At 39.5% G+C, this 13,378-nt stretch overlaps 1 protein-coding gene across 5 annotated transcripts in view; it reads left to right on the plus strand.

The window, feature by feature from the left end:
- The first annotated feature begins 5,356 nt into the window (after positions 1-5,356).
- Positions 5,357-13,378, plus strand: part of fbln2 (fibulin 2) — a 62,976-nt gene continuing 54,954 nt past the window's right edge. For 2 of the 5 annotated variants that reach the window (XM_053227040.1, XM_034314330.2), the window contains exons 1-2: positions 5,365-5,566; positions 7,392-9,330. In XM_053227040.1, the coding sequence (XP_053083015.1) occupies positions 7,539-9,330 (1,792 nt within the window). In that variant the 5' untranslated portion in view covers positions 5,365-5,566; positions 7,392-7,538. Of the gene's footprint in view, positions 5,567-7,391; positions 9,331-13,378 lie in introns of all 5 variants that reach the window. The other 3 variants (XM_053227044.1, XM_053227041.1, XM_053227043.1) reach the window with 3 other exon arrangements.

The following is a 13,378-nucleotide window of genomic DNA, read 5'->3' on the forward strand; positions in this document are numbered from 1 at the left end:
GACTCAGAAAGATTTTCATGTTGATTAGAATCATATGCCTGGAAACACACCAACACACCCCATGAAGTTTGTCAATCTCTTAGCTGTTGATCTCACTACAGGTGATGTATTGAACATTTCAGAGTAAATATCAAGACTAGTTTTTTTTCTTTGTAATCGATTCTAATTCATGGCCAAATTGCATCTAATATTGCTCCGTCAAGTGCAATTACTTTCAGGTTTTCTTTTAATGGTCTTTTATGCTCTCTAGAATAGTATTAGAGATGGATTACCCAGGCTTAGCAGTGGTATTTGAATCAAACATAATGGCAAAGTGCTCTATTTGTAAAACTAAAATGCAGAATAAATGGCATTGACCCACAAATGGGGAAATGGGCACAAGCAGGAAAAGCCAGCGTATGGTAAGGATATAGCGTTGCCTAAAATGACATATTTTCTTAGAGACTGAACAAAAGTTGAATTGTGTCCACTGGAAGATTTAATGTGAGTGCTATAAGCCTCATCCTTATGTGACTCATATTTGCCCCCACATTATATGAGTTTTGTTCACTGCAGAGCCACAGCTCAAAACTCCCATATGACCCCGTCTCTTCCCTCTTCTTCAAAAGACATTCTGTGCAGGATAACTCCCCTTTCCCCAGATCACACTGGGATTCCACAAATCTCACCTTTTCGCCTGTGAGCATGCCTGACAGCATTATGCAAGGAGACGTCCCGGCATGCACACTCCTAGCCCCATCAGCGCTGATCTCACAACTATGTGCGTGGTTTAGTTACCTAACAACAACCCACAAACTTGCTGTTTGTTAATGCATTTCCACCGAAAGTTGCTAATGAATATATTATCTCACGTCTGGCACACATCTCTTGTCAACACCTTTAGAGTTTTGTCAGTGTTGCATAATGAATTCCACATTATGGCTTGCACTTGAGTTAAGAATTTGTCCTTACTTCAGTTGTGCAAATCAAAGAAGGACATCTAAATGAATTTAGAAGACTGCTTGTTTCTTCTGCATATGTGCCAAATACATAGTCTGCTGGAAAGGCAGAGTTTAGATTTAGCAGAGAAACACAAATTACAAGGATCACAGTAATGTTCATTTGTCTTTGTGGCAGCCAGCCTGCTCTGGATTGCTGAAGCCACGTCATTAGATAAGCCTCATTTAACGTAAGAGTCAGAATCTAGGTCACTTGCCCAAGACACAATTTCACCATTCAAATACTTGATCATCTGATAAACAACTTCAAAAAAATTCATTTAGGATTAAGAGAAATAAATACGAAAGGCATGTAGTTAAAACAGTGAGGTATGTCTGGATATGCCAACAGGTCCTGAAAGTACAATCATGTATTAGCATGAGACTATGCTTATTAAGATAAACAATCTCCAGGAAGTGTGATGAAAATGATTTGTGCTGTTGTGTGCCTTGTACATATTGGAACTAGAAGGCATTTCGAAACATTTTGAGTCTTATGGAGTTCTTTTCCATAGAAACACTGTTTCTTCATTGTCCCTATGTGAAATGTCTGGAACTTAGCTCATGGCAGAAGTAAATGTGGACTTCTCTGAATTAAATAATTTCTGTCTTAGAATTTATGCGCACAGACACACAGACACACAAAACACAACTCGAATCTCTAACACAAGACAGGTTTAAATGTTCTTATACAGGCAAATCATCACATACAATCAAATGGATGGATAAAGGTTAAATTAATGTCATTTTTTTTAGTTAACATTCTTCTGTGTGAGTGCAAGTCTCACTCAATCCAGAGCATAAATGAAGGAAGAACATTCTTCTGTGAGGTTGTGAGCACCACTTTGAAGAGACTGGAGCTCAAATTCCCCACAACACAGGCATTGTAATTGATGTTGGCAATTCTTCTCAGATTAATCCCACATCCTTCATCCAAATCTCTTTCCCATCCCAAAGACATGTATGCACACAACACAATAGTTTGATGATGTGCCATCATGATCCAGAAAGTGCTGGTGTGATTGAAGTTTTTTTGTCTATGCAAGAAGTAACATGATTCCAGGACATAACAATGTTTACACTGATTTTTGAGTTTATATAATTAGCTAGGTGTGCAACCTCTTTATTCAAATAAAAGTATTGAATTGCTAATTACATAGCGCAGTACGACTGGAGAGCATGTCAGAGCATCTATGCTGGAAATGTGGAAGACATTTTGGGCAAAATTATCTTTCAAAAATTTATTACAGCAACAACAGCAAAAGAAAGATCTTTGTGTGTTTCCTGGAAATGTGAGGCGCACTTGGGAGAAAGCAGCATTGCAGGCTTACAATGGCTTCAGTAAGTAATTCTGAAGAGCACAAGGCATTTGTTTAGACAAGGTTATAACCCTCACACCCAAGAGGCAGATGATGTGAAAGTTCCTAAGAAAACAACAAGTTTAGTTTATTGTGGTGTCTATTTACAAGGTGAATTGCTTTAGAGGCAGTGTTGCTATGTTCACAGGCCTTCAATGGAATTGTGCTACTTTTGGAATTGAATGTGTGTGTTTTGTCTCTATTTGTATATATAACAGAGTTGCCTGAGTAACAAATGATAAATACACTTATTCTTCCAGTCAGTATTTTTACTGAAAATTCATGTTCTCTTACAGTGCATTTTCAAAGTCAAAATTAGTTATTCGTCAGCAAGTATTTCAAAAACTGAAAAATGCTACTTGCATAAGTATTCAAACCCCCCAGGTTCCAGAAGCTCCAAATGAAAGATACTATCTTAAAGAGGACACAACTGATTTATAATTGGCCTTTACCTGTCTAAAATTAAAACAGATTCCCTTTTCTGAAAATAAAAAAACACCTAACTTGCACTGTCATTGAAGAGACTGTCAGTCTGAAGGAAAGGAATGAAAATGAAGAGTAAGGAGCTATGGGAGTTAACATAAGGTCATAGAATTTTTATAACTTAGGAATGGGATGTAAAATTATATCTAAGAGATTGGACATGCCAGTAAGCACTGTTGGATCAATAGTGAGGAGGTGGTAGCTGCATCACATCTCCCAAGCACTACCCACACAAGGCCGTCCCACAAAACTCCAAGCAAAAACAAGACAGAGACTGGTGAGGGAAGCCACAGTGAGGCCAACAGTCACTCTGAAGGAGTTAGAGAGTACAGTGGCTGAGACTGGAGTGAAGGTGCACCAGGCAACCGTTTCTGCATAATTGAGGACTATGTGGGAAATTGGCCAGAAAGAAACTGTTGCTCAAGAAAAGGAGTTGTTTTTTGGTGTGACCAGGATCAAGATATTTGTTCCAGACAAGTCTCAAATTGCTATATGTGGTGCAAACCTAAAACAGTCAATTAACACCATCCCTACAGTGAAAAATGGTGGTGGCAGCATCATGCTCTTGTCAAAATTGAATGGAGAACTATGGATGAAGCAAAATACAGGGAGGTATTACAAGAGATCCTGCTTGGGTCCCTGGAGGACTAGTGGTTAGGCCACAGCGCTATCACTGCTGCGGCCCGGGTTCGATTCCTGGCTAGGGAACTAACCCCAGCCACTGGAGTCGAGTGCAACAGTGCACTCTCAGTGCCGGTCCCAAGCCTGGATAAAATTGGGGAGGGTCACGTCAGGAAGGGCATCTGATGTAAAAACTGTGCCAAATCAAATACGCGGAATAATGATCCGCGGTGGTGACCCCTAATGGGAGCAGCAGAAAGAGGAACAATGAGAGATCCTGCTTCATTCTACTTAACAAAAACCCTAAAGCTTTGGAGAAACTTCACCTTTCAGCAGGACATCACAAGGCCAAAGAAAAACAGGAGTGGTTAAAATAAAAAAGTGAATGTTCAACAGAGGCCAAACCCATAAAGAATGGGTGAAAATCCCTCCCAAACAGTGAGAAAAGTTGGTAGGGACTTACCCCAACAGGTTGTTATTGCAGCAAAAGGTGGTTCTTCCAAGTACTAATCTGAAGGGGATGAATACTTAGGCAAGTAGCTTTTTTGCAATAAAAATACTGGCTGGAGCAATCTGTGTAAGTGCCATTTGTAAACCTGACAATTCTGATCATTTTAAAGGAGGCTGAATACTTTTGCAAGGCACTGTACTTAAAACTTTGTCTTCAATCAAAGTTTGTAGAGTGTGTGTAAGTGTATTTTTTCTGTTTTGATGATGACATCATGCATCACAGACATTTTGACAGCCGGTATCTGATTATAAACTGAATCGATTACGCTTATATCTGCTTCACTATGGCATGTAGCTATTTGTAGCTGGTTGGAGTTCTCATCGGTTGGAGATTGCTCGCTGCTGCTGCGGGTGGCCCCACATGGACGGCCTGAAGATCATTGGGATTGCTGGGGATGGTGCTGCTTGGGGACCGTGGAGATGGCTTTGGACTGTGGTTCATATGGGGAGTTGTACTGTGATGGCTTGGGACAGCGATTGCTGTGGTGGCTCGGGGCTGCGGTTGCCGCGAGCAGTTTTGCACTCAGGTCCCCATCAGTGGATAATGCATAATTTCAAACAAAACAGACTTCATGTCAAAATTGTAATCAATTTCCTGGTTACACAACTGCACTATTTTTACATGTAGAACATAGTTATAGAAGGGATTTATTCATAATCGTTATCACCCAGTTGAGGATGGGTTCCCTTTTAAGTCTGGTTCCTTGCCAGTTTTCTTCCTTATGTCATCTCAGATAGTTTTTCCTTGCCTCTGGCTTCCCTTGCCTTACCGTCACCTCTGGGTTCCTCATTAGGGATAAATTCAGACATTTAGAAATTTATATCCTGAATGTATTTATTTCTTTATAGCTGCTTTGTCCATTGTTAAAAGTGCTATACAAATACAGTTGAATTGAAATGAATGTAGATATCCAACAACTTGATCAAATCATGAGAAAATTAGACTTAGCAGGCAAAATTAGACATCTTTAGGCAAATTGAGTGTATTTGCCATTGTGTTTGTTTTATTGGCAGAAAAAAAAAATCAATTTTGTTCACACTGTTTTCCAAAACTGATTTTTCCCAGACTGCCATATTATCCTATACTGTGTCAGTGGATAAAAATGTAACATTACTTCAAATGTCACAAGCTTTAAGACAATGGTAGTCATAGCGTTAGACTTTAAAGGGGGTATTTTAAGCTGGTTTTGGGCTTGCTTTAACCTGGCAAGACTTAGGCGTTTAGAATTAAATGGCTCAGCTTTAATAGACTGGTTTTATTCCACTTACAGTAAGTATTGTTTTGTACTTTTATCAAACACTGAAGATGTGTTGAGGGAAAAGTAAAACGACGCGTCTGTGAGACCCCTCTGCTAACATGTTAGCATGTGATAAAACCGCCTGCGGTATTTCAGCTCAGGATGACTTATGACAAGCATGACTTAACTTCTTTTTCTTGGCTAGAGAGGTATTGTAGGGAACAGTCTTTAACTTGTGTCCCTCCCCTCCGAGTTAGTTAGCGGGGTCGTGGAGCGCAGCTGTGTGGAAGCTGGAGCTCTGCACACACATCAACTCGCTATTCGGAACTTTGGCACGAGACCGGCAGCGCGCGAGCTCCCTCTCCACACACTTCTCTAGGTAGGTAAAAACTTTTGTCTGTTGAGTCTCTTCTGTTTGCATGCTTTAAGGACACATTTGGATAAGGGATAAATGAACGCATCAGTGTCCCTTTGGAAGTTTCTCACTTTTATCAGTGAGAGTTATGAATGAGTTTGTGAGGATTCAAGAGTTTGTTGTGTTAAAATTACAGAAAAAAAAGAATATATATTAAAAAATCACAATAAACATCCATTCTTTCACACGTAACTCACACACATTGCTATTGCACACATTGCCATTGCACACAATGCAATCTCAGTGCAGCATTGACTTGGTTAGAAAGTGTCCGTGCATGCTGAGTATTTAAAATTCTTAAGAAAATGTTAAGAAAATATCTGTTGGTGTAGGCTAGGCAAGACTTAAATCACTTTAGTATTTAGCAATTTTTATTTTGTCACTGCTATTAATGTTGCACATGCATCATGTTGTAGCAAAAATGTAGCTGGTGCATAATGTGACATCTTTTTCATGCCTTTATGAGTAATTCATGTTATGCTTAACATAATTCACCCAGATGAGCACAAGTTAGTGTGTACAGACGTACATCATTCTGCTGCAGAAAGCTCACCCTTTCATGCCTAATGTCTTTGGATAAACTATTTGGTAGTCCAGACTCTTAGTTCTAATGCATTGCTTTGGGAACTCTGAAACTGTTTTTTCTGCATCTGGACAGAAATCTGAAAGTTCGGATCCTTAGGGCTTGAAAAGTCTCCAGAAAAAATAGAATCTGTTCCCCAGATGAGTCTCAGGGCAGAGCTGCTCCATACAAAAGCAACTTAACCAAACACTGGCGAAAGCTTTCTTTGCATTTTCAGTGATGGTCAAAAGCTTCACTTGCCATACCTGACATTATTCCAGAAAAATTGGCACTGTTGAATTATTTTGTAAAAGTGTTTTTATTACATTAAACTCATATAACATCTCATCAGCGAACTTCCCATGTGACCCACTTCCCATGTGACCCACGTATTGTCCATGCAGGAAAAAACATTCTATACTATTATATATAAGGGTTCCTCTGAGTTTTCTTAAACATTTAACAGTTGTAACTCTCTATAGGGTTCCGCATAGAAGCTTTTTGAAAGGGAAACCCTCTGTTATACGATTCTACATAGATCTCTCCAAAGAACCCCGTAGGGTGCTATAGGTGAAAAACATGAAGTAAAGGATTTCAAATTTTGATGCTGGTGGTTATTTTCAGTTGCAGACATGGGTTTAAAATGTGCTCCAAAAAAGAATAAGTTTAGTGAGTATTTTGTATTAGAGGTTAAAGTTTTGCTTTAATAATTTTTCTAGAATTGATGCATTTTTGATGTTGATCTAAACTACTTTTCTTTAAATGTCAGTTTAAATATTGTATATTGATATTTAAATATCAGGTTGTTCACAAATAAAATATATTTAGTGATTAATGAACGAATGTTTTTGCTATTGTTTAAAAAGTCTAGGACCCAAAGTTCTTTCATACAATGTGCTCTATAGAAAATTACAGTTGTGTTTAGAATTGACTAACCTAACTAACCACAAACAGAAAATATATTAATAATATTACAGAACTAGGACTTATACCTGATTGGTATGAAATAGCCTTTAACTTAATCTTATGCATGAAGCTTAATGACTGTGGGACCATTTGCTTGAACAATTACTCATGTTCGCTGATCTAGATTTGAACTTAAGAGACTGAGGCTGATTATGAAGCCAGTGACTTCATGCTAATTGAAGAAGGTCCAAAGGAAATCTGCAGCACACTCTCTAATATGCCTTCCCTTTCTCACCCTACATCTCAAACACTTTTTTCCAGGTTTCACTGACCGCTGACAGTTCAAGAGACGAGAGACAAGCTTGTTTCATATTGTGCAGGATTGGAGAAACCAGTACCCAGCTTTGTTTACTATACTAAAACTAATATAACTTCATATCTGAATAACTGGCAGCCCGCTTTGCCATAATGAGGGTGTTGTTTTTGCTGCTTTTGCTCTGTGCGAGTGAAAGTCTCTGCCAGAAAGACTGTACTGGAGTGGAGTGTCCACTTCTTAACAACTGTATTGAGGAAGTTTTGGAAAATGGTGCCTGTTGTGCCACTTGTCTACAAACTGGCTGCACATGTGAGGGCTACCAGTACTATGACTGTATTAATGCTGGCTTCAGATCTGGCCGGGTTCCCGAGGGAGAATCTTATTTTGTGGACTTTGGAAGTACAGAGTGCTCTTGTCCACAGGGCGGCGGGCGGATCAGTTGCCATTTTATTCCATGTCCTGAGCTTCCCGCTAACTGCATTGAAGTGTCGGAGCCAGCGGATGGGTGTATTCAGTGTGAGCGGATAGGCTGCGTGTATGAGGAGCAGAAGTATGAGGCTGGCCATTCATTCCGCATGGACCAAGCCTGCCAAGTCTGCCACTGCCCCAATAATGGCGGGAACTTAATGTGTTCCCTGATCCCAGACTGTGATCCAAGGCAAGTCCATAAACCCATGCTTGCAACTACCACAGGGGAAAGCACACCATGGAGACATCAGAATAAAATCCAAAATCTTTTCAACCATCAAGGCTCAAGGAATCCCTTCTCCAAACCTTTTCCACAGTCATTCCATGACAGTCTGTCTCCATTCAAACCAACCCCAAGTGCCATGGATGAAGAAGAGGAGGAGGAGGAGGAGGACTATGACTATCCTACTATAGATTCCTCAAAGCAACCTCGGCATGACCTAGCCTCTCCAGCGGAATCCTACATTACCTCAGTTTCTGGTCTGGAAAACAGTCCCTCTCACCAAGCCAGGGGAACCAAGCAGGAGCTTAAAGAGAGATTTGGTGTTCATGAAGCAGCAACCTTACGTGAAGAGAGGACAGATGGGGCAAAATATAGTCGCCATAAAGTGAACTCTACGAAAGACACTTCAGAAGTTTCTGAAGACAATACTAGAGGAGCACAAATTAACATTCCTAAAGTTAGTGCAAACAAAGAGAAAGTCCCCAGCTATAGAGATACCACACATGAAGAACAATTCTCTGTTTACAGAGACACCACTGTAAATGAGAGTTTAGGCCCCTATAAAGACAACAGCAACACAGAGGTTCTTGAGGAGAGTGACAGAGACAGCCTGAGGAAGGCGTCAGAAAAGATCTATAAAGAAACCACTGACAGTAATGAGTTTGATTCATATGAAGACACCACATACAGTGAAATAGTCACTGACTCTCCAGTAACTGTAGTTCCAACTATGCCTCAAACTACAGAGGAGACACAGATGACAACAACATGGCAGACTACTGGAGGCAGTTTTTCACCAGTTCAAGTTTACCATAGCACACCAGAAACAAGGGAATTTTACAGCACACAAAAAGAAGAGATGAACGTAAAAGAGCAAAGAATCTCATTACATAATGTCACAGAGAGTGACAACAATCATGAGAAGGATAAAATGGTTGACGAACAGGAAAAATACACTTTTACCAGTTCCCAAAGCATCTCAAGCAGTGACTATGCATCTTCAGCAGCACCTGACAGACCTTTAGAAGATCACGAAACCAAACCAAAGATAAAACCAGAGCTGTATACGATTCCTCCTGTGATATTCAGCCCAACCAGCCAGTCGCTCTTGAGAGTGAAGGAAGAGGATGGACAGCTTCTAAATAAACAGTCACAGAGTCTATTTGAAGTTGCAGAGGAGGTGGAAGAAGAAGAGAAGGAAGAAAGGGAAGAGAAAGACAACACACTCAGTTCCATTACAAAAACCAGTGAGAGTGAGTACACACCTCCTTAATGCCTAGACCACACTAACATGGGTAAATTCATTTTGCTTTTCTATCCACACTAAGTAGTGTTTTCAAACACCAAAAACACATCTTCAGAAATCAGCTCTCCAAAGTGGAAAAGTAAGGGATGATTGTCATATGAACACCACAATTCAAGGATGGTGGAACTTACTGTGATGCTGTTTTCTGCATATTCTGCTTTGTATAGGACACAAATTATGCTGGTGCCTGCAAGAAGGCATGTTTTATGTTTATTTTGTCAAAACAAATGAAAATGGCAAAAATGATTGAAGGTCATGGGTCAGACGCCCAGTACACATGGCCATCATGCTGTTTTCTATTGGTTTCTATTGGACAATTCTACTGTATTGTGGCACAGAACATAAAAATAGCTTTTCACAATTACCTCTGTTAGTGTGGACTACCCCTTAATCTCATTTAATCACTGTTTATAATGAACAAGTGTCTACAACATCAAGAAGTTGAGAATTTATATAATGCATTCTGATTGCTGATTGGCATTAACTAGGCAGTACTCATCACATCTGCTAGTCTAAACACGTGTGATTGCACCTGTGTATAAATCATGAGTGCATGTGGGGCAAGGTGTATTTCGATGTTCATACCAGGCAAATGATGCCAAGAATGGAAATGTCATGGAATGTCATTATCTGTACGCCCCAGATCACTTTTCATTATGAAGTGCTACAGCATTTTCACATTTACTTCCTTCACAAAATGTGCTACATAATATAAGCATAGCTTTCAAAACTGGCTTAGTCTAATGATTCAATCAGCCTTCTGGTTTTAATTTATATTTGGCATTTCACTCACTCTGATACAACCTTTTCATTATTTAAGCATTTAAGCTGTGCAGCCATTCATCTCGTTGGGATGAAAAGGTCATATAATTGTGTGAAGACCTCTTAGAGCAATGAGACACCACCTCCTTTCCCCGATGCATGTGGAACTTATCTCATACACACTCACTGAAGATCATCATTACATTCCTTGTCTATTAAGATTTGATTAATGTTATAATTTTCTTATTTTAGAGAAAATGACCCCAGGTCTGTGTTGAGTGGTGTCTTCCTGGTGCATGTTGTCCAGCTAGATAAGCAGAGGAATTACTTATCTTGTTGAGTGCCAGTTGGACACAGCTCAACATAAGCCACTCTCTCAGAATAGGAACACTTGGGGCTTTTAACAGGTAGTTTTTCCTCCCATGTCAGATGGCAGGGAGAAGAGAGAGCTATTTTTCATGCTGATAACGCATGTTCCATAGCTTAGCCTTGGTGTTCATCATTGTACATGTATGCACTGATTGGAAACATGTCTTGAATTTGTGGGGTTTTTCTGAGGTTCTTTGTTTCATATTATAACCAGTGCTGTTTCATGCTTTATGAACTGCCGTGCTAAAGACGATCCACTGTGAGGCTTGACATCTAGTACAATTCAACAGTGCAAACGTATGCGTTTAGGTGTGACGAAACAGTTTCAGTCCATGTTATCCTCAAAAGAGCTCAAAACTGAAAACGCAATTTCAAATGAATATCACATGACGAAAGAATAGGAAATATTGTATGTGTGGCAGTCTGGGAAAACCTGTTGGTTGACGACGTGGTCAATTATTATTTTTTTTTCAATAAAAAAATCATGTTTTGGCCAAAATTAAGCGTAACTGCCTATAACATTCTTGGACACATTTATGTAACACATTTTCACTACAATTATTTGGAAATATTTTTATTTACCTTATAATCTTACCAAGGCTTTCTTTCTTTGATTTGAAAATGCAGTAATGTTGGGAAGGGGTCAGTTTTACAAACTCAGTGGTAAAAGCAATCAGTTTGCCTAAAGATATCCAAAGCCTTGCTAACTAAATACGATTTCCTCACACGGTGAATGTCAGGTTATCATGAAGTTGCTAGATTGCTATGTGTCATAGAGAAACGAACATAAGCCTGATCAGTTGAGTTTGTAATCAGATACTAGCTGTCAGAATGTCAGAACTAAATCTTTAAATGCAAATTTAAATTCTCCCTTTCACTCTTGGGGGGTTGGGACATCTGCAAAGAGAAACTTATTTCAAAGAGATACATATTTCAGTCCAGGCATGTAGTTTTAAACAGTGTATGTATTTGAAAATGTCAAAAGCTGATTGTGTGAAGGTTTTTCCCAGGCTGCCACACATACATGTGAGCGTATTCCATGTTGAAAGGCAATTTTAATTCAGACAGTTCTTACCACCAAACTTATATTTTGGGACAAACCATGCCCAGATTTAAATTTTTAATTAAAATGTGTGCTTGGGATAACATTTTGCAAGCGTTTTCTTTCTGTTTCATATAAATGCAGCAAATCAGTACTTTTTCCCCATTATCTGTCATCATAGTGCTTTTGTGGTCTGCGGTCAATTTGAGTCAATTTGCTGCTTCCGCAGACAGATACAGTAATGTGTGGCATTAAAAGGCTGATTAGAGAACCATAAAGGTGACAGAATCAGTTAAGGAAAGTTTTTATTTATTTTCTTACTTTTAGCGTGGTTTTCTCTTACATGTTGTGCTTTTAGAGTGGCACATGGCTTGTCCATTTGCACAAGCTTTTCCCCCCCGTCCAACTCTTGTTCAGTAAATTAGGTCTACTTGTGACCTCATACTGTATTTAGGATGCACTTGAGCAGTTATATAAATAGTAAACTATCTCTCTTCAGAGCTATGAAAGTGATAAAAAAAAAACCTATGCAGGCCTCAACCTCATCCGTTATATCCATCAGCATGGCACGCAATAGCACTGTCCCTCAACAAAAAACACACACAATGAGAAACATATGCTTTTACCTCAATACATATAAGTCATTGTGTCTATGTGTATTGGTTCCTTGCTTGTGATAAATAGTTCAGTAATGTCACAGCTTGTCCTGGTCTCTCCTTATTGTTTGGCCTGATTAAGGTCAATGCTAGCGTAGTAGAGTAGTGTTGGATTTCCTCCATTAATTGTTGACATTGGACAGACCAAGACTGACTTTTCCATTCTATTGAAAAGGGTGGGAAGAGCAGTTCAGCCAAGGCTAGAATAGCTCCCCTGATGCAGTCTGGGTTCTGTAATGCTACATTGCATTATGTCATAGTAAGAAACACATCATAATGTTTTCGATTCAATTTTATTTGTATAGTGCTTTTAACAAAAGACATTGTCACAAAGCAGCTTTGCAGAAATCCAGATATAGGTTTAGATCCATAATGAACAAGCCAGAGGTGACAGTGAAAAGAAAAATTCCCTAAGACAACATGAGAAAGAAACCTTCAGAGGAACAAGACCCAAAAGGCAACCCATCCTCGTCTGGGTGACACCGGATAGTAGAATTATAAGTCACGTACAGTGACAGGATATTCGGTATGAGGGGTTGAGCTGCTGTAACACTTTAGCCCCTTAAACCTCTAGAATGAGAAGACAGGTCCAGATTTACATTCCAGACTTACTGTTTTTTAACTACGTGGCTACTGGAGCTTTAATGAGGTTCAGAACACAAGAACTTCTCATACTTATTAAATACCTCTAATTATCTTTTGTATTCCATTCCCCATTTCATGATGTAAAAAGATCCCCAGAGGTGTTCAGTTGGGTTGATATGAGGTGTTCTGACTGATGTTCTGCCAAAACAAAGCCAGACAGGGTGGTGAATTTTCCAAGACGTCAGCCCTGTACACATTGTTTCATATGATGAATGAGTGGATAGGATTGTTTCCTCCCTGAGCCGGGATGCCCCACCTGAATTACAGCAATCCTTTCTTACCCACAGGTCCATGAAAACCTGATTACAAAAAAATAATCCTGATTACGAACACTAGCGGCAAACTCATATCTCAGTACCATCCTGCCTCAGGGTCTCCTTCTCACAAATAATGCCATGTTTCTAGACTGGACACTGATGTAACAACAATAGAAAATGACCATTTGTGCCTTCTGCTCATGAAAACATTCAGTTCTCTCCCAACACTTGAGGCAAGGCCAAGGGAAATACTGAACCTAAGGC

This window comes from Pangasianodon hypophthalmus, chromosome 20 (assembly GCF_027358585.1).
Source record: "Pangasianodon hypophthalmus isolate fPanHyp1 chromosome 20, fPanHyp1.pri, whole genome shotgun sequence".
NCBI lineage: Eukaryota > Metazoa > Chordata > Actinopteri > Siluriformes > Pangasiidae > Pangasianodon > Pangasianodon hypophthalmus.